Here is a 23,044-nt window from a genome sequence, read left to right on the forward strand (position 1 = left end):
CCCCGCCACTTTCCCGCTCTACGGTGTCAATTTGACACCTGATGTCGACAAGTGGCTTCTCACTCGCCCGGAGCTGCAAGAGAAAATAGTCAACGCCGGCGATCGAGTTCTAGTCACTGCACCTCCAATTCACGCACTGCCCCAAAACCTCGAACTGTGCTATTGAGCATTTTCTTTTGTTCTTTTTTTGATGTAGCCCCTGCTTGTTGTTGAATTTTGTCCGTAGATCTACGCCCTGCTTGTCGTTTTGTTTTGTTCCAACCTCTTTACTTATTACATGGTTTCTTTCTTGCGAAAGAACCAAGATGGAAAAAAACTCAGAGCACCTTCCTTCCGTCGGTATGATTTTGTTGTATTTGTTAGTGATAACGCACGCGCATGGATCCTTTTCGCCCGATGGGCACACATCTGGACATTTGTCCCTTCCCTTGTCTGCTGAGAATAGAAGTCAGTCCCGTTTTTGGTGTATTCTTTCCGAGTCGCTCAGATCGTCTACCTTCGACCTCTCGAGTCTGTTTCCCCCCCCCCCGCCCACCCCTCGTCCCTGCGTCCCACATGCTGTCGTTTGCCAGTGCTGCTGCCAACAAGGTCGCTGCTGGCCTGGCGTGGTCGCCCGAGACTGGCCTTGTCGCTTACCCAGCCGACGCCAATGTTTGCATCATGGCCACGCACTACCACCACGACGACCCCGCCACCACGCCAGCTCAGCCCCCAAATAATAACACCAGCAACAACAGCAACAACAACAACTCCAAGTTCAAGGAGCAGGATCGCGTCGTCGCCGTCCTCACAGCGCACAATGCGCGCGTCAATACCGTCAAGTGGCTCGACGCACGGACGCTCGTGTCTGCTTCAGCCGACAAGACTGCTCGCGTGTGGCGCCTGTCCCCAGACGGAAGCAATGCCCCTTCGGAGTGGGACTGGCGCGCAGAGTGGCCGTCGACGCACTGCCCGTGGATCTCGGTCGCCACACTGGAAGGGCACACGGCGAGCGTCACTGCTCTGGCTACACTCACAGTGCCACAAACGCCAGTCGCATTGCTACCGACGACGACGACGACGACGACGATTACGACGACGACAAAGGAGGGCGCGAGCGCGGCGACCGTCCTTGCGCGTTGGATTGCTACTGCGTCGGGCGATGGAACAGTGCGCATCTGGCTGTGCACGGACGAGCATGTTGCTGCAAGTGCTACGTGGACGTGCGTACAAACTATTGCGTTTGGCGTGCGCTACATGGAGTCTGTCACTCTGGCGTGTCTGCCCAACTCGCCCGTGCCCATTCTCGCCACCGGTGGCGTCGATCGGAAGGTGCACATCTTCACCTATGATACTGCCGACACTCGCCAGTTTGCGCTTCGGTGGTCTCTGGCTGGCCACGAGGATTGGATTCGCGCGGTCGCGTTTGCCCATGCGCCCGTACCCCTGTCGGAACTCACCTCGCCTTCCCCTGTTGCAGCCCAGGATGGCAACGAGTCTGCTGGCTCTTCTGGCTCTTCTGGCACCGCCGCAGACACACCGTGCTTGTTGCTTGCAAGTGCGGCGCAAGACTCAATGGTCCGGTTGTGGCGTGTCGAGTGCAGTGCCACCAACAATTCCCAGGCAACAGCAGCCGTCCTTGATGCGTTGCTGACGGGACACGATCTTCCTGTCTACAGTATCGAATGGGAGCCAGCAGTGCAGGTCGGCACAGACCCCGTTGTCGTCCGCCAACCTCTTTCTCTCTTGACGGCATCGATGGACCGAACCCTCATGAAGTGGCAGCCCGACCCTGAAAGTGCCGTTTGGATAAACACCACCCGTGTCGGCGAGTTCTCGGGTGCCGGACTGGGCTTTTACGGCGGCATTGTTGGTCCGCGAGGCACTGCCATTCTCGCGCAAGGATTTCAAGGCGCCCTCCACCCGTGGACGAAGCAGCCCCAACCAGGCGCCGCCTCATCCAATGACGCTGACGCCGGCGGCACCTTGCCGTATGAAGCTTGGGTGGCACAGGCGTCAGTGAGTGGCCACTTTGGTCCAGCAGAGGACCTTGACTTTGACCCGACGGGAGAGCTGCTCTTTTCCACGAGCGCCGACATGACGACGCGCATTTTCGCCTCATGGGAGCGCCACCTTCCCGGTGCGCCCGATCTACTCCTGTCATGGCACGAGATTGCGCGCCCGCAGATTCACGGCTACAGCATGAATGCCGTTGCCACTGTGGGCAGCTTTCGCTTTGCCAGCGCGGGTGACGAGAAAGTCGTCCGTGTGTTTGACGCCACAGGGCACTTCAGGGAAACGCTCCAGGCGCTGTTGCCCGCAGTCCCAGCAGTGGATGCCTCTGCTGCGTTCGACACTGCATCTGCACTTGTCGGCGCGACCCAAGAGCGAGTGCGACTGGCTCAGCAGGCTCGCCGTGGCGTGCTTTTGGCAGACCGAACATGGCAAATCGCAACTGCCTCGGGCCCTACTGTCGACACGTTGTCACAACGCGGCCGAGCGTTGGGTGCGTCTGTGCCCGCTCTTGGCTTGACAAACCGTGCTGTTTTCGAGGACGACTTGTCTGGCGGCGTGGCCAAAGCCGCCGCCGGAGACGATACCGCCGCTGGCGAAAGCTCGGGTCGTGTCGCAACCGCAGGTGACGACGAGGAGTCGGCGTTCACTGCGCAAGAGGCGCCTCCAGGCTTTGCCTTCCGCTACGAAAAGATTGCAGGACCGCCACCGGAAGAGCATTTGACGCAAAACACCCTTTGGCCCGAGGCACACAAGCTGTACGGCCACGGCAACGAAGTGTTTGCGTTGGCCTGCACACATGCAGCGGTTTCGGCCGATCCGACCGCGCCAGCCGAGCCAGCATCATCTCTTGGTGTCTCCTCCAAGGGTCGTTTGCTGGCCTCCTCCTGCAAGGCGACTCGCGCAGATACTGCCGTCATCCGCGTTTCCGAACTGGACACGTACCGCGATATTGCCCTTCTCGAGGCGCACACTCTGACCGTCACGCAACTCGCTTTTTCTCACAACGACCAATTCCTGCTCAGCGTGTCGCGCGATCGCACTTGGACACTGTTTTCTCGCATTGGTAAAATTTGCTCTATCCTCGACATTTTGTTGTTGAAATCTCTTTTGACAGAATCGCTGACTGACTTTTTTTTTTCTCTCTGGCTCCTGTTGCCATGTCTTCATTTTGTGTTTTTTTTTTGTTGGGGGGGGGATCAGGCCACACTTTCTCGCTCGTCGCCAAGACTCCAGCCCACGAGCGTATCATCTGGGCCTGTAGTTTCAGCCATGACGATCGTTTCTTTGCCACCGCTTCGCGTGACATGACTGTAAGCGAGATGATCGCATGTCGCCGCGAGCTAGATTCGGCTTCTTCAACTGATTTTTTTTTTGTTCACACGCAATGCAGATTAAGATTTGGGCGCTTGAAGCCCCGGGCACTTGCGTTGCGACCATTGACCACTTCCGCGAGAGCGTGACTGCCATTGATTTCGCGCCAGCGCCATATGAAGGGTGAGCACTGTCATGAAGGTGTTATTTTGAGAGTTGTCGGCGCAGGATTCCCATTTTGTCTCACGGTTTTGGATTCCCCTGTCTTGCATTCCCCGCCCCCTTCCCCCCCCCCCGCCGCCCTGAAAATTTTGCCATCTAGTGGGTATCTGCTCGCCGTTGGACTTGATTCTGGCACGCTTGGGCTGCTGCAAATCAAAGCAGCTGCCGGCAGCTCCTCGCAGATGACCGTCACTTCAGCCAAGACGCTGGATAAGAGGTACAGTATTGCTGCTGCTGCCATGTTTAGTTTCGAAACAAGAAGACTGAGCCCGCTGCATGTTGTTTGTTTGTTTGTTTGCTTGTTCGCAGTGTTTGCCCTTCGTCCACCATTCGACGAATTCGATTCCGGCCTTTCCCTGTTGTGGACTCTATCATTTCTTCTGCTCGTCCCAGGTTGCAGTTTGCGACAGCGAGCACGGATACTTCTGTGCGGTTGTACGATGTGCCGTTGTGATTTGAACTTTGGCGGTTGTTTCTTTCGTCTTCTTTCAGTTTCACAAATTCATAGCGTTTTCAGGGGGGGGGGAGGGCGCAAAAGTGGGTGGGCGGCACCTTCGACAGCTAGCTAGTTAGTTGTCACCAGCACTCTGTCTCAGTTAGTCAGCAGATTCAACCAATTCAGTCAATTTTCAATTTTCAACTCCAGGTCAAATCTTGTCCAAATGCTGTGCTCTCGACTGCTTCCCAGTCTGCTCAGCCGGAGTGCCCGCGAGTTGTCGACTGTGCCAGTCACGCGAAACAACCCTCCACGATGCACGATGGCTGCCGCGATGCTGGCACGATACACGAGTGCAGCACCAGAACCGCAATCATTGGCGACCAACCAGCAATCTGCCCCAGCGCATCGCCGCGTCCAACTTGGTAACCCCCCCCCCCAGCTCGACCCAATCACAACCCAAACCACCCCCTCTCTCTCTCTCTCTCTCTACACTCTCATTCATATTGCAGACGCAATTGGCGCTCTATTTCGCTCGAGCGACGTTTTGGCTCAAAAACCTTGTTCCGCCACACACGACAAGTTTCTCCGCAATCGCACTCACTCTGAACTGCACAACATTCACAGATGTTCCAACCGCTGACATGAAGCGCGAATTCGCAGAGCAAGGATTTCTCAAGGTGCCCGGCGTCATTTCGCGCGAGTTTTGCGCCGAGCTGAACGAGCGGATTGATCGCTGCTTCACCGGACGATTTGAGACTGGACACTACCCGGACGAGTGGTACTGGCGAGCCGAAATGTCGCTTCCAGATGTGACCAGACACATGTGCAACATCTGGAAGTCCGACCGCTTGGTTGCGTCGATGGTGCTTTCGCGCGAGGTCGCACGGTTTGCAGCTGGGCTGATGAACTTTGACGGCGCACGCATTGGGAATGACTCGGTTTGGGTCAAGCCGCCCAACGGGACTGAAATTACCTTCCACACGGACGCATTCTACGTGCCGTACCCGATGATTACCTGCTGGCTGACGCTCACCGATGTCAGCGAGGCGAATGGCACGCTGCAGTACATTCCCGGCTCGCACCGTTGGCCCAAAACCGCTGCTATTGACCGCGACGCGTTCCATGCCCCAACTTCCAGCTATCTCTCGCCTGCGTACGAAGCGGCTCATGCCGCCGGAGTGGATGCTTCGACCATCAAGGTGAGGGAGTTGTAAATTTTGTGATTTGGGGTTTGAGCGTTTTGTTGGTTGATTTTTTTTTTTGTTTTGCATGCTCACTCACACACACACACACACACTCTCTCTCTCTCTCTCTCTCTCTCTCTCTCTCTCTCTCTCTCTCTCTCTCTCTCTCCTGCCTGGCTGTTCGCCGCGCAACAGGTCGAAAGCGTCGAGCTACCAGCGGGGTCGATCGTATTCCATCATGGCGACATGTGGCATGGCAGCTGCAAAAACACAACCAGCGAGCGCTGGCGTCGGTCGTTGGGCATCCATCTCATTCCGCACACCTCGCGATTTGGGCAAGGGGATGGCTACATTTATGGTCGGTACCGCAAAGCTGGCGACGACTCGATGGATCCGGCCTTCTTCCCCATTCTCTGGTCCAAGGACGGTCAGCGATCGGCGACCATCAAGAGTCACGTCGGATATGACTGAGGCGCGGGATTTTTTTTTCCATCAGTGCATGTTTCTGGTGTGCCTTTGCTTTGCGGAGTTGGATCATCTTGTCAAAATGGAAAACAAACGCTCATCATCTTCACCACGATCACCGTTGCATGGTGTGTCACTGGTCCGTTTCCATTCGATTCCGAGCCCTGTCAATTGTCATTATTGCTGTTTCTTCGTCTGTGTATTTATTTATTTATTTTTATTTTTATTTTTCCTTACCTCAGGCTTTTTGCAGTCCTATTTTTTTTTTTTTTTTTTTTTTTGTTATCACAACTTTTGCGGTTTTCCTGCTCCCTCTGAGTTTGAGTGCACACGGTCGCAACACCAACAGTTCACCACCATGTCCTTCACATCATCCACTGGCGACGAGTTCTTTGCAGCACCCCACGAGTGGAAGGTAAGCATGGATGCAAGGAACTCGAGTGCTTTTTGCACGAGCACGGAAAAAAAAAAAAACAAAAAAAAAAAACACCATTGGTTTTCCTCAGTCAAAGTCAAGCTGAAGTCCGCTATTTCGGTGACGACCAATCTTGTGCTTCTGGCGCATGCTGGACGCGGGTTTTTTTGCATCAAAAGCTGCGTGTGTGCGTGTGGTGGCAGAAAGAGCCGCATTCTCTGCTCGGGAGCGGGCGCGGCTGAAACTGGGACAAAGCGGTACCAGTCCGGTCGGTCGGTCGGCCACTCTGCGCGCGCCTGGAGCTGTGTGCGCCGCTCTCCGCGGCTTGTTGGCTTGTTGCTCCACTGCGACTTTGCCTTCAGACAAAGCGGCGCGTTTGACTTTGCCTTTTGCTTTGGGTTTTCCACTACAGTCAGGGCTTTTTTTATTTTTTATTTTTTATTTTTTATTTTTATTTTTTATTTTTTATTTTTTATTTTTTTATATATTTATTTTTATTTTATTTTTTTGTTTTTTTAACTGGCGTTCCATTTATTTTTTTTCTTTGTATTTTTTTGTTTTTATCATTGGTATTTTTGTTTCTGAAACCTGAAAAAGAAACGACACCCACAAAGACCACGTTCTTCTTTGCGAGTGCACTGATGGCGTTTTGCTAAAAAGCAAGAACAAAGTCAGCGCGAGTGAAGTGCTCAGCACCCAAAAAAAAAAAAAAAAAAAAAAAAAAAAAGTAAAATAACGACAAAACGAAAAAAACCACCAACAAACAAAATAAAAAATAAAAAGCAACAAAAACAAGGTCGTGAAGGAGTGACAGTCGCAGGCGGCCTCCCACGGGCGCTCATCCGCCATGACATCTGGCTCATCCCGCTGTTGCTCCTTGATCATGGGGCTGTGGAGGGTGAACGGCGGCCGGGGCAGGGCGCGCGGAGAACAGTCCCCGGTGTTTTGATTCTATTTTTACAATTCAAAAAAAAAAAAAAGCCAAAAAGTTACAAAAAAAAAAAAAAAAAAGCACCGCCTCCCTTTTACTCGTTGTTGCGATGGTTTCGCTTTTTGTGTTGTGTGGTTTGTGAGGCGTGACTGGGTTCGTTTGTGAGTCGCTTACGAGGATGTAGTCGCTCGTGCTTGTGTAGTGTGCGAGGGTGTCTGTGTTGGCGTGCTTTGGTGTGGGTGTGGCTTTTACGGTGCTGAAAAAAAAAAAAAAATCAAAATCAAAATCAAAAAACTCACACAACGTGTTTGCATCATGATCCGCGTCGACAGTGCTCTGCGAAAGGCTGCACCAAGGACGCCGCACAATCCATCATCTGCCCAACCTGCCGCTGCCTTGGCTACTGCGGAAACGAATGCCGCGTCAAAGAGTAAGTCGCTCAAGCTCATACTCGTCGATTCATGACTGTTTGCATCTCCACCATGGATTCATGGATTCATGTATTTGCATTTGGTGAACGTGAACGTGAAGAACGTGGTGTGTGTGTATTCATGTATTTGCATTTGGTGAACGTGAACGTGAAGAACGTGGTGTGTGTGTGTGTGTGTGTGTGTGTGTGTGTGTGTCAAAGTACTCACCTTGCTCTCTCGCACAATCAGCTGGGATGGAAAGCACTGGAAAAAGTGCAAGGATACCCTGAAAGAGGGTGCCGAGTTCTTTGCCTTGATCAACCCCGTCAACAAAAAGAAGCTGCTCAAGTTCTTCAAGACGGACAGCGAGAAAACAGCCGTCCCTAAGAACTTGCCAAAGGGCTTTTCGCTCGAAATCCGAAACGACCGCCTCGACACGCCGCTCTGCATCGCCGCCGATCTCGGCGAATTCAGCTTTGTAGAGCTCTTCCTGCGCCTTGGTGCTGGCATCAACCGCAAGGGCTCTCATGGGTGAGAATGCCTTCGGCCAATTGTTGTAGTCTTTTGTTCTGTTCTGTTCTGCTCTGTTCTGGGGTTTTAATTTTTTTTTTTTTGCAAGATCTTCACACTGACGTCTGCTTCATTGTTCCACCATCTCACAGAAACACTCCCCTGCATTATGCTGCGCGGAAGGGCTTTGGTCTTGTGGTCAAAACGCTCATCAAGAACGGGGCTGATGTGATGGCCACCAACAACGACGGCGACACCCCGTTGCACTTGGCTGCCTTTGGGGGCCACCAGTTTGCCGTCCTCGCTCTGCTCGGGGCCAAGGTGGACGTGCTCAAGAAGAACAGCGGGTTTCAAACACCGCTCGACGCCGCAGTGAACGCCAAGCAGTTCCATCTCGTTGGTCTGCTCCTCGATCATGAGCCGTCGTACCGCGAGAAGCCAACGCTGCTGATCAATGCCATTCGTTCCAAGAATGCCGAGTATGCGGCTGTGCTCGTGGAAAACGGCATTAGCATTGAAGCCAAGTCCGACAAGGGGCTCACTGCCGTGGAGGAGGCCACTGCGGTTGGCTTGACGCAGTTCCACAAGCTGCTCGAGGAGAAGCGCGCTCGCGACGAGTTGTCTGGTGCCATCAAGATCAAGAACAAGGAAGACGACGAGGCTCGCAAGGTGGAAGAAGCGCGCCTCAAGGAGGAAGAGGAGAAAAAGGCCGCCGACGCCGCCAAGGCCGCCGAAGAAAAGAAGGCTGCGCTGCTCCAGGCCGAGGAGGACCGCAAGGCTGCCTTGGCCAAAGCCATTGCCGAGCGTGATGAGGCAGACCGGCAGTACATTGAGAATCAAAAGGGCGAACTTGACAGTCTAACGTCGTCCTTGTCACAACAGGCTGCAGGCCAGCCAGTTAACAAAAACCTCCAGCGCGCTGCCGGCACACAACGAAGAGCCAGCACCGTCTCGACCGAGTCCACAGGATCTGATAATCCCGCGCACGCGGCCGCTGCGGCCGAGCTCATGAACGCGGCCGAGCTTGTCTCGGCGGATGGCGCCATCCAGCTGACCGTTCCAGAGCCCACCTCCGAGCTGCAGGTGCAGCTCAACGCGCTGCTCGAGTTCCGCCATGTTCACCGCATGATTGCCTTCATGATTCCCGCGTACGACTCGATGAAGAAGGCCTCGACCGACGATGGAGCCGTGATTGTGCAAGGCGTCAAGGAAGTTGCCTTGCAAACTGCGCAGGCCATTTCTCTCTGCAAGAGTGCCATTGAAGCCACCTTTGAAGAGAGCGTTATTTTGCACTGCCGAACGAAGATTGGCAATCTTACGCACTCGAGCGCGATTCTTAAAGAGTCTGTTCGCACGTTTATGACTGCAACAGAGGAAGAAGCCAAGGTCTGTCCACGACACTTTTTGTTTGTTTGTTTGTTTGCTTGTTTGTTTGTTTGGCAGGGTTTTTTTCTGGTTTCGCCATTGTTTTGTTCGATTGACCACTCACTTTCATTGTGTGTTGCTTTTTGATTGTACTCATCGTAGACCGCCGAGTTGGAGCAAGCCTTGGCAACCGTCAAAGCTCTGATTGATCATGTCTACTCGATTGTCCAGATTGCCAAGCTCGAGCTTGATTCTATTCCTGCCATCAACTAGAACACTCGCGCGTGGACGGAGATTTGAAATAGCATCTCGCCCCGTTGTGCAGAATTTCTCGCCAACCACTGCACCTGCCAGTCTGTCTGCTGCATGTTTACTATCCTTGTTCATGTTTTTGTTTCCGTCTTTTTTTTTCTTTTCTTTTTTTTTTTTTTTTGTTCCTTCTTCTCTTTCCTTTTAACAGGGGTTTTTGAGTTTGTCGGTTTTGTTTCTATTGTTGTTTTGTAGCTCACTGTTGCTACTCGAGTCATGTTATCAACAATACACCTTTGTTTTTACCGAGGGTTTCAAGGGAAAAGTCCGGTGTTTAATGTCGACCTCCAAATAAACGCATGTGATCGATCAAATCATATCACGGTAAGCGGGAACACGCTGCAAATGACGAGCAAGAGGCATGTCCAACACAAACTGCGCGACATCTTCAGGTACGCGCAGATCGGGCTGCGGGACGGGTGGGACGAGTCCAAGAAGCGCATCAATGTTGCTGACACCGAGCGCTTTGGCAACTGCTGCCTCGCTCCCTTCGTGCCGCCACAGCTTGAGTCGGCACAACGAGGAAAGTCTAAAAGGTTGCGCTTGCTCGGCCATTTGCAGAATCTGCTTGAGAGTTTTCTGGTTGGTTGCTTCCACTCGGTCATGCAAGCGAGTCCACTCCTTTTTGAGTGCTCGGTCATAGGGATGCTTGACATCTGGCCAGCCACCACATGATGATGATGAGACGAAATCGAGGCATTTGGAAGGAGAGAGTCCCCACGCAAGCAAGCATCCGACAACCAGGCGTCGAGTCGCCGCCAAGGCAAATGGATGAGCATCGCCGGACCAACTAGAACCGAAAGGAGGCAAAGTACGAAAGCTCGCAAGCTCAAACTGGTAGAGCCAATTCGAAAAGTACAGTGTCGGTCTGTCAATGAAGTTCTGCTGGCCAAGTTCAGGTAGCCACTCAAGCACAGGTGCCATATCCCACCCCGCCGCCTGCTTGAACCAATCGGCATAGTACCCAAAAGGAATACCGCAAACGACCCATTCAGCTTCCTCGGTCACGCCAAACTTGTCGTAAACCGTCGGACCCGTGGGCCGTGGCGGATGCACGCAGTCGTACGACGCAGGCTTGCGCTCGGGGTACAACCACTCCAAGACGAGCGTGACACAATTCCAGGCATTCGGTCTGCTGCGATTGACGTGTTTCTTCAGCCAGCAAGCCAGCAGTTCCTCGCGAACATCTTGTATCTCCTGGTAGTGATGCCTTAAACAGTACCGAAGCATATCAATGCTGGTCGTGGCGCAGTGATCAATGATATCTTGCGGTGGTCGTACACGTTCGACGAAAATCCAGTATCGGAACAGCATGACCCACACAGCTGATGAGGTGCAAAACTGTGTGCAGTCTATGTCATTCACCGACAAGGCTGTGGACAGCGAGTAGGACCGACCAACCCGAATCGTCTCCAGCGCGTCAAACAGCTCCATAATGGAGCCAGTCATGAGCGGGCTCTCAATGTCATCCCAGTACCGAGTGTAGCGGCGCGAGTGCATCACCCAGCCAGTCTGTTCACTGCCAGTCCCGCGAGAGAATGACGCGAAATAGGGATCTGAGTCACCCCAGTAGAGTTTCGCGCTCAGAGGCAAACCAGTCGCAACCAAGTCCATCTGCAGTGTCGGGTCGCGCAGCAGGTCTCCATGAAACGTGAGACGGTCGATGTTGGACTGGTTGATTGAGCACGAGGTTGCTGTGGCTTCATCGACCATGAAAATGCGAGAAGCATTGCGCTCGGCACGCCGCAGACAGCGACGTACAAATCGGGACTTGGTGTCGATGGCGACTCCTCGATGCGAGAAGCGCACACGCTCGGCCGACTTGGATGCCACGAACGAAGGAAGCAGGCGACGTCCAACTGCCCAGTTAAACTCGGGGCTCGCATCCAGTGGATTAAAGTCGGGCTCGCGGTTCACTGGGTGGTTTTGGATAAAGTCATCCAGGGGAAAGTCTGGGATGGATTGTCGAGCAGAGTGAGGCGCAACAGAGAAGGTGAGTCGTTCGCTATAGTTTTTGTTTGCGCATTGCGTTGCAGCGTTCAGTCGGTTACCTTCAGATCCATCAAAAATGTCCCACCAAAAAGACAGAGGGGCTCGATTGGAATCGGCCGTCTCGACGCCGGTGCTGGAGCCCGAGCTGGACGATGCACGCGCGGTCGTCGCTTCTGAGATGGAGCACGATGCGCCGGGCAGCACGCCTGCTTTGGCGGCTTCTGCGACTGCGAGCGCCCATGGCGTGGGAGCCTGCTCTGACTGTGATGGAGTAGACTCGGGTGCAGCAGCAGCAGCAGCAGCAGAGCCCTGCTTCAGCTGGGTCGGGACCGGTCGCTGGCACTTTAGCATGGAAATCACCCACTCCACCGGGTCGAAGCCAGCCTCGCGGATGCTGTTCCACAACGGGTCTGTCGCGGGATCGCGCTCGTGAAGAATGCCGACATAGCCGAATGGCCGCTTCACATATGTATTGGGATTTGCATTGAGGGCTGGCGCGTACTCGCGGTACATTGGGTGGCGGCGGTAGTTGAGCTCGTCCAGCGTGTCGTCGTCGCTCTCCCGATCGTCAAAGTGCACAGCTGAGCCGTAGTCCCTGCCGTCATTGGCATCAACGACAACGGTGTCCGAATCGTAGCCATCAGAGTCGTTGGAACCGTCAGAGTCGTCGTCGGACATGGAAATAGAATCAAAGAACTGAGAGTAGAAAAGCAAAAGACTGAGATGTTTGATTTCGTATTGTTTCTTGGATTTTCGTCAATGAGATGTTTGTTTGCTTTTGCATCCACTGAAATTGTTGGTACCAGTTTTGTGTTTTTTTATTTGAATGAAGGTAAATCAATCAATACTGTACAAGAGTTACAAAAGCGGTTTTTGAAAGGACTGAGCAAAAAAATAAGCTCCATCCCGAAAAAAACAATACACAGGCAAATATGCACGAAAGACCAACAAAAAGGAACAAAAACTAGTAGTACAATCGAAAACAAACGAGGAACAAATCCAAACCATTGAAAAGGCGCCTTATCGCAAGACGCTTAAATAAAAGCAAGGATTGGAGGAAACTAGAAGACACGGTGAAGAGCCTTGTGTAGTTTGCGGGTGAGTTGATGAGGGGGGTGGTTACAGGACGTGATGTTGAGGAATCATCAGGACGTGCGGGACTGGCATGCCTGATGGGACTGGCATTCCTGAAGGCACACCATGCATTGTCAAAATGTGGGTGTTGAGCGTCAAGTCGGCCGAGAAGACCTGCGAGCAGCTTGGGCAGGCAAAGCGCGTGTCAAAGTCGTGGTGCTCTTCCGCCAGATGCCGCTGGAGTGTGGCAGTCGAGTCCAGCTCGCGATTGCACGAAAGGCACGACACAGGACCACTGCGCTCGTGCGCAGAGCGGTAGTGCTCAATCATGGCCAATTTGCCATCAAACACGGTGGCACACAGAGGACACGAGCGGCGAACTTCGGCGTGATGCGTCATGCTCTTGTGGGAGCGTGGCGTGAGAGGAGCCTCGTCGCTCTGAGCAGCTCCATACGGCGAGTTCCATTCGCTCAATGGGGTGTGGTCCTGAGGGGGCGACGACATGTTGGCAATCTGTGTCAACACGGGCGAGAACGCAGGTGGCGAGCTGTACTCGTCGTTGGCGTGCACAGCCTCGTGGTGCTGCTCTTCCATCCCATGGTGCTTGTTTGCCACAAGCTGCATTGCGTGGGGTGCATGCTGTGGGACGTGCTGATGCGGAGCATGGTGGTAGTAGTTGCGGTACGGCAGCCCAGCGAGCTGCTGTTGGGCACTTGTTGGGTGAGGGGACGCGTAAATGTGTTGTTGCTGATGGTGCTGTTGTTGATGTTGCTGCTGCTGCTGCTGCTGCTGCTGCTGGTACTGCTGCGGGTGGTAGTACGGGTGCTGGTATGCGTGGTACATGGCAGGCTGCTGCGGGTGCTCCAACTCGCGCTCGTGCTGAACCACCCCCAACTCGTGCTCGATAATCTGCGAGAGGGTGTGGCGCCAGGCGGGGGAGAAAATGCTGGACGCGCGGTCTGGAAGATCAGGGCGCGAGGACGGCACCATCGGCAGGGGGGCTGAAATGTCGGTCGGAACCATGGCCGAGGACACGGCAGCCAACGCCTTCATGCTTGTGAAGGCATCCTCGGTCGGCAGCGGATGGGTAGTCATTGGCACAACAACGGGCACAGGTGCAGACACGCGGCTTGTGGCAGGTGCTGGCACGAAAGACGACACCGTCGTTTGGAGCGGCACTTGCTGATGGTGTGCGCGTGTTGCGGATCCGGCAGCTGAGGTGGCAGCGGGAGCACTCGAAGACGCATTCGAAGCAGCAGCAGCAGCAGCAGCAGCCGCAGCAGCCGCAACACTTGCCGCTGTGCGACGAGGTGCAGGAGGCAGCTTGGGCGCGCTTTCGCCATGCATGTGCTGGTGCTTGTAGTGTCGCTTCATGTTGCTCGACGTGCTAAAGACCTGGTTGCAGATGGGACAGGGCTTGGGGTTGTAGTTGTGCTTCTTGGCTGACGGCAACAACCCGGTGTTCGAACCGGATCCCGCCTGCGCGCTCACCGCGTGTGATGCAGCCGCCGCTGCAGGTCGCACCGTGTGCACAAGCGAAGCAAGCGATGCATTGGAAGAGGTAGAGCCACTCGACCCACGTCGGTTGTTGGCAGATGCAGCCGATCCGAGCAACGCCGGGTGATTTTGAAGATTCACAGAATTGGCTCGTGTTGCGCCATCCATTGCCAAACGCGGATGCTGCGAATGTGGCTGAACAACAGACGAGGACGCCGAAATGTACGCTGCCGGTGGCGCCACCCGGGGCGACGACGACGACGCTGCCGAGTGAGCAGAAACCGGCGACTGCGATGCGTGGCTCGGGCTTGGCGACGACGAGACGGTCGATGAGGCAGAGGAGGAAGCGGTGAATCGGGTGTGCGAAAGATGAACGTCATCGTCGTCGTCCGCGTCCAGCTCATCCTCATCGTCGTCCTCCTCCTCCTCTTCTTCCTCCTCGTTGTCGGCCTCGACTTTGCCGGGATAGGCGACCTGCTGGTGGGTCTGTTGCTCCGACAATGGCCGTGGCATGAGTGCAAAGGCAGCGTCATTGGCTGGGTCATTCCCGCTGCTGCTGCTGTCGCTCGTCTGGTGTGTCTGAGCGAGAATAGTGTCGGCGTGGCGCTCCGAGCTCATTGCGTCCCGCAACTCCCCAGCCGCATGCAACGGACCTGCCAATGCGGTCACGGTGTGGTGGTCCTGGTGGTCGGCGGCAGCGGAGGCAGAGGCAGGCGCAGAGGCAGGCGCAGAGTGCAGTGCTTCTTGGCGTTCTTTTGAGCTTGCGTCATCACTTTCGCGCTCCGAGCTATGGCTCAGGTCTTCCGCACCCGCGCCGGCGTCGGACACGTCAGCCGCAAATGAGGTGTCATTGTTGGGTGAGTGCGTGGCACCGGCAGCCACCAAAGCCGACGGCGTGGAGGTGTGTGCAGGGCCGGTGGAGCCGCTGGGGCTGGTCGGCCGACCGTTGAAAGTAAAGTCTTGGCTCTGCGCGCCAAGCCGGCCATTTCCAGACGTTTGCGAGTCGTCTTCGAACGGCGACTTTATGCTGTTGCTGGTGTTGTTGCTGTTGCTGTTGCTGTGATTGCTGCTGTTGCTGCTGTTGCTGCTGTTGCTGCTGGTGGAGCTCGTGGTGGACACTGAAAATGTCCGTGAATCTTCTCCCCGCGCTCCTTCTTGGAGCTCCGCACCTGACAGCCGCGCCTTCTTTCGCAGTCCGTTGGCTGCGTTGGGCGCGTCTGTCGCGTCGCTCGTGCTCATTGCTGCGTTTGTGTTGCTACTGCTCTCAAAGACATGCTCGTCTTCATCGAGCGCACGTCGCTTTGCTGACATTTTTTGAAAAATCTCGAAGCGCGTAGAAGTTAATTCTGGCTGCAAGTTTGAGTTTGCGGTTTGGTGAGAAATGAAAGATTTCAGTGCAAAAATCACAAAAATCAAACAAAAGAGAAAAAAAGAAAACTGAACTCAGATCGAAAAAGAAAGATGACCGCAAAAGATTCCGAAACAAGAAACTGACAAGATTGAAAAAAAAAATGAACAGAAACGCAACTTGAACGCTCACCCAAAACCAGAGGCGGTTCAATCGAGGAGTGAATAGCTCTATGGAAGTGATCACACACAACGGGGCCCCGTTCGGGGGTCAAGCAGAGCTATCCTGTGTGCCCCTGGGTAGCTCCCAGTCGATTTTGCAACTACTGTAAGCGCTTTCTTTGCGTTGAAGGAAGTGGATTTTTGGTGTGTTTTTTTTTTTTTTTTTTTTTTTTGGAATTTGTGTGAAGCAAAGTCGAGATTGGAAAATCTGGGTCTGAGCGGTGGCTGCTTTCCGTTCAAGAGGGGCCGCGTAGAAGACAAATACCTGTCTTGGCTGTTTGGGGGTGGAGGGGTGGGGAAGGCTCAGGATACAGACGAAAGATTGGGAAAAACCCCGAAATGATCTGCTCAACCGCGGTTTTTGGGTGAAATTGACTGCGGTTTCGCATGTACTCCAAGAGCGACAATATCGTCACCAACTTCTCGGACATCAACGAGACAGGGATCGACATATGGTGAAAAAAAGGGAAGAAAACAGCAGGTAAAGAGTGATGGAAGATGGATGCAGCCAAAAAGTAGCGGTCGTACAGCAAAACAAACACCGACTCCGCCACCACCACGCAACAAATTTCCAAATTGCTTGTTGAGCACATGTGCTGAGTGTATCACTTTATGCAGGGTTAGAGTAGGTAGGACTTGTGTGTAGGACTTGTGTGTCTCACGATCATGATGCTTCCTAAAACAAAAAAAAAAGAAGCTCAGTCGAACCTCTGCTTGTCTTGGCTTTTCTTTCGACAGACATGCCGCGCGCTGCTCAAACCATCAAGCAACTTGCCTCTGCGGCTCGTCCACTCGCAACCTCCGCGGAATCTTCCACGAGGCTTGTCGTTCCACCAGAGATCGCCGCAGAGTTCCCCGTCAGGGGCCCTGCTTTCGACGACTTTATCAGGCGCACCCCACCCGATGTCCTCAAGGCAGCACTTGCCCACGCGCAAGCTGTGCTCGAAGCTGCTTCCCGGCGAAAGGCATAATCTGTCATTCCGACTGTCGTCTGTCCGAATGTTGACTGGTTCAGACCAACTCACCATCCCAATCTCTGTCAGCCTGAATTTCGAAGCTGAGCCAGCTCTCTCCTCGGCAGGAAGCGGCTGTGATGGCTTTTGCTGTCAAAATGAGTGTAGCCTCTGAGGGGTCCGCCAAGTTCTTGTGTGCGGAAGATGTGACAACCGCAAACTATTGTCACTTCATTCCCCAAATCTCAAATGCTTTCTCCTATTCTTTCCATCCTGATTTTCGTCCGGATAGTCCTTTTCGCTTTCATTGTTTTTATGTGCCCAGAATTCAGGACGTCGAGAATGTTCTTGTCCTTGACTGCGTCGAGCAACTCATTGATGGAAAGTGGGTGGAATAATTTTTTTGTTTTTTTGTTTGTTTTTTTCCTCTAGCGCGACACACTGTGATTGAGTGATCTTTCAATAAAGCTGTTTTCGGCTCTCTTAAGGCTTTGAAAATGAATGAGAATTGAGTAGAAGACCAAGGGCGCAAAATCACAATAAATCACAATGGGTTTTAATAGCTTTTTGGTGATGGGGGTGATGGAGTCGGATGTGGGCTGGCATGGGTTTGGAGTGCATCACTTCATGTTGTGCTAGACTGTACAGTGCAGTATCTTTGTTTTCTTTACGAGATTCTTTTGTGTGTGATTTTGGGTTTGGATCTGATCTGGTTGTTTCGGAAATCTTACCAGCGAGAGGACGAGGGAGAGCAAGCTGGACGAATTCTCAGAAAAGGAATCGCAATCTACAGCTAAAAAGCCAAAATACGAAACAGGAGTGAACAGCCCGCCCGTTTCGTTGATGCTTTGTTTAGTGATGCTGTTTTCGGAGCGAGGCACACAGGCAATCCGATTAACCCCTGTCCATCAGATTGGGACGACCAACTCGATGTGTGCCAGCCACCTAGATCCGCGTAACCAAAGTAAACCAACTGGCCAGGGATCCGTGTCAGCAAGCCACCTGGATCCGCGTCAGCAAGCAGATGCCGCCAGTCCCAATCCTCAATCCTTCGCTGAGGTAATCAACAAACCGATACAGCAAAAAAAAAAAAAAAAAAAAAGTCACTCCGACAGAGGAGAGCAATACCACAGGTGAAACAGATCATCAAACTGAATCAGGTAGAAGGGTGTACATTGATGAGGACCGAGAGGGGTCAAAAGTTGAACATTGACAAGAACAAGAAGAAAGCAACAAAACTCGTGCGTCCACCGACAGTGAACAGCAGAGAGAAGCGCGAATCTAGAAGACGTTTGAGCAAAGAACAGGCGCTCAAGGGTTGAGACGGGTTGGAGGGGATGGCCGGGCAAAACGATAAAGACAGAGGAAGGAAAATATCAGATCAACACAATCGCGAGGGGCAGTTTAGTGCTTGGCCTTGGCGCCAGAGGTCTCATCGAGATACTTCAAGTAGGCACCGAGTGAGAATCCGGGCGCGTTAGGATCAGTGACCACTGAGTTGGAGACAACAAGAAACAAAAAAAAAAAAAAAACAGGCAACCAAAGGTGAGAAACTGTTTACCATCGTGCTGATGCGAAGCGTGCAAAACCCCGATTGTGTGTATGCGTGCGTTCGTGTGTGTGTGTGTGTGTGTGTGATCCGAGTACACCAAACAAAAAGACTCACCTCCAGTGCTGGAGCCAGCAACTGGTTTAGGATGCTTTCGGGCCTCATCGGCGGCGATAGCACGATGAGCATCAGCCCTCGCCTGGAAAGCGCGAGCCTGCGATGCTCCATATAGAAGGCCCAAGCCGAGGGCGACGTAGCGCGATGCCTGTGCAGCCAAGTCAAGTCAGAGAGCGTTCGTGAGTGGGAAGGCGAGCCAAACACGAGTTTCTGCAGAGTCTCACGAATGCCGTTGCTCAATCATTCTGTGTTGATGAGCTCGACGCTCGAGTGGTCGTGGTTTGAGTGGTGGTTTGATGTGGTTGAGCGGCCGCTGCTGCTGTGGTCGATCGATTGAGCAAAAAAAAGCCTGCTTCCTATCGATCTTCCATTCACTGGATCCACGCTTTGCTGGCGCCTCCGACGCGGCCATCCGACCAACCGTCAGAGTAAAGCGTGCGATGCGATGTGGTGAAGTGTGCCACACTTTCCCACCAGAACGTCCCACACACGCGCATCTGTGCCTCGGCTGCCAGTTCCGACGATCTCGTGCTTTTTTTTTTTTTTTTTTTTTTTTTTTTTTTTTTCTTGCACGGGATTTGGCCAAAGTTCAATGTGCCGCGATGCAGCTGCTGCAGACTGGGGCTTTCATCACAAGCAGGGAGACGGCAGGTTTGATGGGCAATCGAAGGAAGGCGACAGATTCCAGAATGGAGCAGGGCCGCAGAGCAACCGGGGGGAAAACAGCGCCAATCGCACCGATCTCACACGAGGAGTCGAAATAAAAAAAAATAAAAAAAAAGCAAGCCAAAGCCGATCAACGGACATCAGCCTGCACCACCACTACTACCACCACTACCACCACCATTGCAGAAAAGCTCAAAGGCAAGGGTGGTTGCAAAGGCAGGGCTTCCGGAGCGTTGTCGAACGAGAAAAAGCTGCTGCCGACACGACCACAAAAAAAAAAAAAAAATCCGTACTCGAATAAGTGGCGAAACGGACGACATGGATGTGTGAAGGAAAACGACTGGGAATGAATGGGTGGACAATCCATCATCAGGATTTGGATGTGAGAGTAAGGAAGAAAGGCTGGTGGAGGCGAGGGAGCAAAGCCACGGCCCCGAGCTTGCTAGCTCGGCAGTGCATCGAGTTTTTGGTGCACCGAAGCTCGCTCCAAGCGTTGCAACCTGCAAATGCATAGTTCGTGGATCAGCATCATGCGTGCCCAAAGATCCATTCCACGCGGCGGCGGATTCAAAGCTGTGCCACTCGAGCTACGAGAACGCTGGCGATCTGAGAATTGTATTTTTCTTTTCATTTGCCGGGAAGCGGTATCACGGGCTCTTGATCCACCACCCGCGTTCGTTTGGTAATGCGCGACCGCTCGATGACAATCTGTAGACGCTTGACCGGCGCAGGGCAGTCGGCAATTGTCGGCAAGGGTTGCCAGCTCGCGAACGCAATGGCTGTTCCAAACACCTGTTTCTGTCACAAGCGTTTGACTTGCGTTTTCGTTGTTTTTTTTTTCGATACTGCTGTTGTTCCCTTGTCTATTTTCTGCCCCCGTTCTTCCACTCTCTGCGCACCAGTGTTTCTTGGCTCCATTCCTAGTTTTTTTGTTGTTTTTTTGTCGTTTTTTTTTTTTTTTTTTTTTTTTTTTTTCGTTGTTTTGGGATTTTTTTTTCTATTTTTTTTCTTTCTTTTGCCGTGTTTGTTTCTTTGTCGACAAGCAATGCAGCAGCAGCTCGGCTACCGGCGCAAGTCGTGCTTCTGGTGCGGCGTGGACAAGAAGCGATGCTCACTGAACGACGATCCGGTGAGCAGCAACAGCAGCGGCAGCGGCGGCGTCTTTCTGATTCCGGACGGGAGGAGCAGCCCCGGAACGATCGCCGCTTCCACAACGCCGACGCCGCTCTCCGGCAGTGGCTCCACGGCCTCTGCGACGACCTCCGGCGCCGCCGCTGCGCCTGGAGGCAGCCACACGAGTCTCCTCAACGCTGGTGCGGGATCGGCGGGCGGCAGCTACGCGTGCGTGCACTGTGTTCGCAAGTCGCGGTACTGCTACCATGCGGCCCGAAACCTGACTCTGCCCTACCCGCCGGACGCGACGACCACGCCGCAGCACCTGCCGCCCTTCCCAATCCCGCCGATCAGCACTCCCGACCTAGCTGCGTTGGTCTGGTCGTCCGCGTCGCCGACCCCGTCTGCGGAGTCGCAGCGCAAGGGCAGCCTGACTAGCAGCAGCAGCAGCAGCACGAGCATCGTCGTCGGTGATCCCACCACGCCGCCGCCTGCGTCCACGGCAACCACCGCCGCTGCGACTGCCCCGGTGGCTGCGATGGGCGCGCTTACCTTTGTCAATGCAGGGCCAACAGCGGGCTTAGCTGCGGCGGGTGCGGTGGCGGCCCAGGGCGCGCTGGGTGGAAGAAGTAGCGGCATCCTGCTCGCCCGACCTCTGAGCAACAATGCGAGCACCCTCAGCACCGCGACCACGTCCACCACCAACACCACCACCACCACCACGAGCAACCATAGCATTAGTCATCCTAGTAATAATAACAGCAGCAACCAGTGGTCAAGCTACACGCCCGCACTGGACTTGTACCAGCAACAGCAGCATCAACAACGGCCACAGCAACGCTCGCTTCTGAGCCCCAGCACGACGCGCCGACGCCGCCGCAGCATCAGCCCACCGGCCTCTTCACCATCCGCAGCATCATCGTCGTCATCAGCACCATTAGCATCATCAGCTTCATCGCTCTCGTCCTTGGCGTCGTCCTCTGCTTCGTCGTCGACGTCGTCGTTGTCGTCGTCCAATCATAGTAGCGTTGTTAGCAGCCAGAGCGGAAGTCCCGTCTCAGCAACTTCGATGGGCCCGTTCTTTGCCTATCCCCATCCGCGCACCAACCAGATGAATTCACACCACGCGATGATGCAGCCAATGCAATCATCGTCCTTGTCGACCGTGGCGTACGCGACGGCGACTCCCGCGGAGACTGCAGCGGCGGTGGCGCTCGCGCAGGCTGGCCGATCCTCTCCCGCCTTTGCTTGGCCCCGTGCGGTCCCTGCATCCACTCCAGCAGCACCGCTAGGAACAATGCAGTCATCGCTACCACACCAAGCACAGCCCGTGGCGATGGTGCAGCCATCCCCGTCGGCGTTTGCAGATGCCGCCACCGACGCTGCCAAAGCGCGGATTGCCTCCGCACTTGCCTCGTTGTCAGAATTTGCAGGCCATCAGCAAGCACTGCCACAGCAGCCACACCTTCAACAACATCAACCACAACTACAACAGCAACAGCCACCACAACAGCAGTCGTTCCAGTATTCTCCGTATTTACAATATTCCACCCCTCAATTTCAGCAACAGCAGCACCACTATCAACAACAACAGCAGCAGCAGCAACAGCAGCAGCAACAGCAGCAGCAACAGCAACAACAACTACTACTACAACAACAACAACCGGTTGCCATGCAATCAAGCTCGCTTGACAGCAATGGAGCGGCAATGCCAATGTATCCGCAGTACTACTCCACAATGGCAATGGGGTCTGTGTCCTTTATGACGGGACAACAACAATACGCTGCCACGGGTTACATGCACGAAACGTCAAGTTACTGGTCGTCTTCGACTGGATCCTCATCGGCCTCCACGTCGTCGTCTTCCTCTCCAGCTCCAAACCAGCTGCTTCCCATGGCTTCCGCTCCCAGCGATGCGCTTGTGGTTGCTGCCGAGCAGCATGCTCAAGTTCGCGCGTAATGTGTTTCAGAGTTTTTGCTTTTTTGTCGCTTGGTTTTATCGTTTGTTTTTGTTGCAGCTCGGTCTGCGCCAAAGTGGTGGCGATTGTGACTTGTTTTGTTGCCTTGCTCTGAGTTTTACTTTTGTTTCGTCTAGTGTTTGTTTGCGCTTTGTTGTGTGTTATGCTGCGATGCCCCCTCCCTCCCTGTGTTGCGTGTGTGTGTCGCATTCGTTGTTGGATCAACTTCCAAATTCATCGCTTCGATCGTTCTTCACCTCGCGGTCCTCATCTCGCCGTCAACTTTGTTGTTCTTCTTCCTGCCAGGTGTTTGCTGCGTGTGTTTGGTTGATATTGAGGATCATGGATTGCTCGATTTCAGTGAAACCCGGTCCCAATTCCCGTCCGTCTTGCTTCATCAATACATGTATCAATGCTCCCTTTCTCCCTTTGTTCGTTTTCCATTCAATAACTCTTTCTCAGTCGTTCATTCTTATTTTTATTATTTTTCACATCACAATCGCACAGCCATGGCGGCGTTCCTTCCAATGCACACTCCAGCCAGTCTGCCGCACGAAGCCGCTGGCGGCGCAACCAAGCACGACTTTAGCCCCTACGCGTCCAACGGCGGGTACGACCCTTCCCCTGCTCCTCCCCCCCCCTCCGCTTCCTTGTTGATCTCTTGTCTGTGTGTCTGGGGAGAGTGACGACGACTGCGACCGAGATCGAGAGACAGCGCGCGAACGAACTCCCGTTGAGTTCAATTGTTTCTCGAACAACCTCCTTTCGTCCCTCGCCTCGCTCTGGCCCGCCACGGACGGACGGAGTGTCTCTTTGTTTCCCGTCCCGTCTTACATCTAACGCAGACTGTGCGAACGCAGTGTGGGTTTGCGTCTGCTGCTGGTCGTTTTGAGCAACGTCGTCCGCGTCGTTCCTTCCTTTTCGTCATTGAAAAAAGTTCGCGATCTCGCATCCTTTTTTTTTTTGTTTTTTTTTTTTTTTTTTTTTTTTTTTTTTTTTT

General features: G+C 53.7%; 8 protein-coding genes across 8 annotated transcripts; 5 read left to right on the forward strand and 3 right to left on the reverse strand.

Moving 5' to 3' along the window:
* The first annotated feature begins 539 nt into the window (after positions 1-539).
* Positions 540-4,009, forward strand: CAOG_00894 (statip1). Its single transcript, XM_004365708.2, has 5 exons — positions 540-3,058; positions 3,196-3,305; positions 3,386-3,489; positions 3,629-3,745; positions 3,838-4,009. Exons 1-5 carry the CDS (start codon positions 556-558, stop codon positions 3,980-3,982), a joined length of 2,979 nt encoding a protein of 992 aa, XP_004365765.2. The 5' UTR covers positions 540-555; the 3' UTR covers positions 3,983-4,009.
* A 131-nt stretch (positions 4,010-4,140) lies between these two features.
* Positions 4,141-5,810, forward strand: CAOG_00895 (phytanoyl-CoA dioxygenase). The gene is made up of 3 exons (XM_004365709.2): positions 4,141-4,389; positions 4,592-5,166; positions 5,347-5,810. Exons 1-3 carry the CDS (start codon positions 4,191-4,193, stop codon positions 5,620-5,622), a joined length of 1,050 nt encoding a protein of 349 aa, XP_004365766.2. The 5' UTR covers positions 4,141-4,190; the 3' UTR covers positions 5,623-5,810.
* A 73-nt stretch (positions 5,811-5,883) lies between these two features.
* CAOG_00896 (hypothetical protein) lies at positions 5,884-9,800 on the forward strand. Its single transcript, XM_004365710.2, has 5 exons — positions 5,884-6,031; positions 7,295-7,392; positions 7,622-7,903; positions 8,035-9,268; positions 9,410-9,800. Exons 1-5 carry the CDS (start codon positions 5,975-5,977, stop codon positions 9,518-9,520), a joined length of 1,782 nt encoding a protein of 593 aa, XP_004365767.2. The 5' UTR covers positions 5,884-5,974; the 3' UTR covers positions 9,521-9,800.
* Positions 9,801-9,865: 65 nt separating this feature from the next.
* Positions 9,866-12,226, reverse strand: CAOG_08451 (hypothetical protein; the record flags this gene model as incomplete). The annotated part of the gene is made up of 3 exons (XM_011271721.1): positions 9,866-10,212; positions 10,372-11,508; positions 11,608-12,226. 3 exons carry the CDS (start codon positions 12,224-12,226, stop codon positions 9,866-9,868), a joined length of 2,103 nt encoding a protein of 700 aa, XP_011270023.1.
* Positions 12,227-12,343: 117 nt separating this feature from the next.
* CAOG_00897 (hypothetical protein) lies at positions 12,344-15,571 on the reverse strand. The gene has a single exon (XM_004365711.2). The coding sequence runs from the start codon at positions 15,428-15,430 to the stop codon at positions 12,668-12,670; it is 2,763 nt and encodes a 920-aa protein (XP_004365768.1). The 5' UTR covers positions 15,431-15,571; the 3' UTR covers positions 12,344-12,667.
* Positions 15,572-16,354: 783 nt separating this feature from the next.
* CAOG_08452 (hypothetical protein) lies at positions 16,355-16,816 on the forward strand (the record flags this gene model as incomplete). Its single annotated transcript, XM_011271722.1, has 1 exon — positions 16,355-16,816. One exon carries the CDS (start codon positions 16,355-16,357, stop codon positions 16,814-16,816), a length of 462 nt encoding a protein of 153 aa, XP_011270024.1.
* A 981-nt stretch (positions 16,817-17,797) lies between these two features.
* On the reverse strand, positions 17,798-19,313 carry CAOG_00898 (hypothetical protein). The gene is made up of 3 exons (XM_004365712.2): positions 19,267-19,313; positions 18,308-18,455; positions 17,798-18,134 (listed from the first exon to the last, which is right to left on the reverse strand). Exons 1-3 carry the CDS (start codon positions 19,291-19,293, stop codon positions 18,046-18,048), a joined length of 264 nt encoding a protein of 87 aa, XP_004365769.1. The 5' UTR covers positions 19,294-19,313; the 3' UTR covers positions 17,798-18,045.
* Positions 19,314-19,959: 646 nt separating this feature from the next.
* CAOG_00899 (hypothetical protein) lies at positions 19,960-22,092 on the forward strand. The gene has a single exon (XM_004365713.2). It carries the CDS (start codon positions 20,019-20,021, stop codon positions 22,044-22,046), a length of 2,028 nt encoding a protein of 675 aa, XP_004365770.1. The 5' UTR covers positions 19,960-20,018; the 3' UTR covers positions 22,047-22,092.
* Positions 22,093-23,044: the final 952 nt, after the last annotated feature.

The sequence above is a fragment of the Capsaspora owczarzaki genome (assembly GCF_000151315.2).
Source record: "Capsaspora owczarzaki ATCC 30864 unplaced genomic scaffold supercont2.1, whole genome shotgun sequence".
NCBI lineage: Eukaryota > Filasterea > Ministeriida > Capsasporidae > Capsaspora > Capsaspora owczarzaki.

What these genes read in the sequence shown, in the direction of transcription:
- CAOG_00899 (XM_004365713.2), top strand. Translation starts at nt 20,019, where the DNA reads ATGCAGCAGCAGCTCGGCTACCGGCGCAAGTCGTGCTTCTGGTGCGGC.
- CAOG_00897 (XM_004365711.2), bottom strand. Translation starts at nt 15,430, where the DNA reads ATGTCAGCAAAGCGACGTGCGCTCGATGAAGACGAGCATGTCTTTGAG.
- CAOG_00894 (XM_004365708.2), top strand. Translation starts at nt 556, where the DNA reads ATGCTGTCGTTTGCCAGTGCTGCTGCCAACAAGGTCGCTGCTGGCCTG. An exon ending in GACACTGTTTTCTCGCATTG is followed by an intron (nt 3,059 to 3,195) that starts GTAAAATTTGCT and finishes GGGGGGGATCAG; the next exon opens with GCCACACTTTCTCGCTCGTC. An exon ending in CCGCTTCGCGTGACATGACT is followed by an intron (nt 3,306 to 3,385) that starts GTAAGCGAGATG and finishes CACGCAATGCAG; the next exon opens with ATTAAGATTTGGGCGCTTGA.
- CAOG_00898 (XM_004365712.2), bottom strand. Translation starts at nt 19,293, where the DNA reads ATGTCGTCCGTTTCGCCACTTATTCGA. An exon ending in CCGTTTCGCCACTTATTCGA is followed by an intron (nt 18,456 to 19,266) that starts GTACGGATTTTT and finishes TTGGCTGCACAG; the next exon opens with GCATCGCGCTACGTCGCCCT. An exon ending in TGCTGGCTCCAGCACTGGAG is followed by an intron (nt 18,135 to 18,307) that starts GTGAGTCTTTTT and finishes TCTCCAACTCAG; the next exon opens with TGGTCACTGATCCTAACGCG.
- CAOG_00896 (XM_004365710.2), top strand. Translation starts at nt 5,975, where the DNA reads ATGTCCTTCACATCATCCACTGGCGACGAGTTCTTTGCAGCACCCCAC. An exon ending in AACGAATGCCGCGTCAAAGA is followed by an intron (nt 7,393 to 7,621) that starts GTAAGTCGCTCA and finishes TCGCACAATCAG; the next exon opens with CTGGGATGGAAAGCACTGGA. An exon ending in CAACAGAGGAAGAAGCCAAG is followed by an intron (nt 9,269 to 9,409) that starts GTCTGTCCACGA and finishes TACTCATCGTAG; the next exon opens with ACCGCCGAGTTGGAGCAAGC.
- CAOG_00895 (XM_004365709.2), top strand. Translation starts at nt 4,191, where the DNA reads ATGCTGTGCTCTCGACTGCTTCCCAGTCTGCTCAGCCGGAGTGCCCGC. An exon ending in GCATCGCCGCGTCCAACTTG is followed by an intron (nt 4,390 to 4,591) that starts GTAACCCCCCCC and finishes CAACATTCACAG; the next exon opens with ATGTTCCAACCGCTGACATG. An exon ending in TGGATGCTTCGACCATCAAG is followed by an intron (nt 5,167 to 5,346) that starts GTGAGGGAGTTG and finishes GCCGCGCAACAG; the next exon opens with GTCGAAAGCGTCGAGCTACC.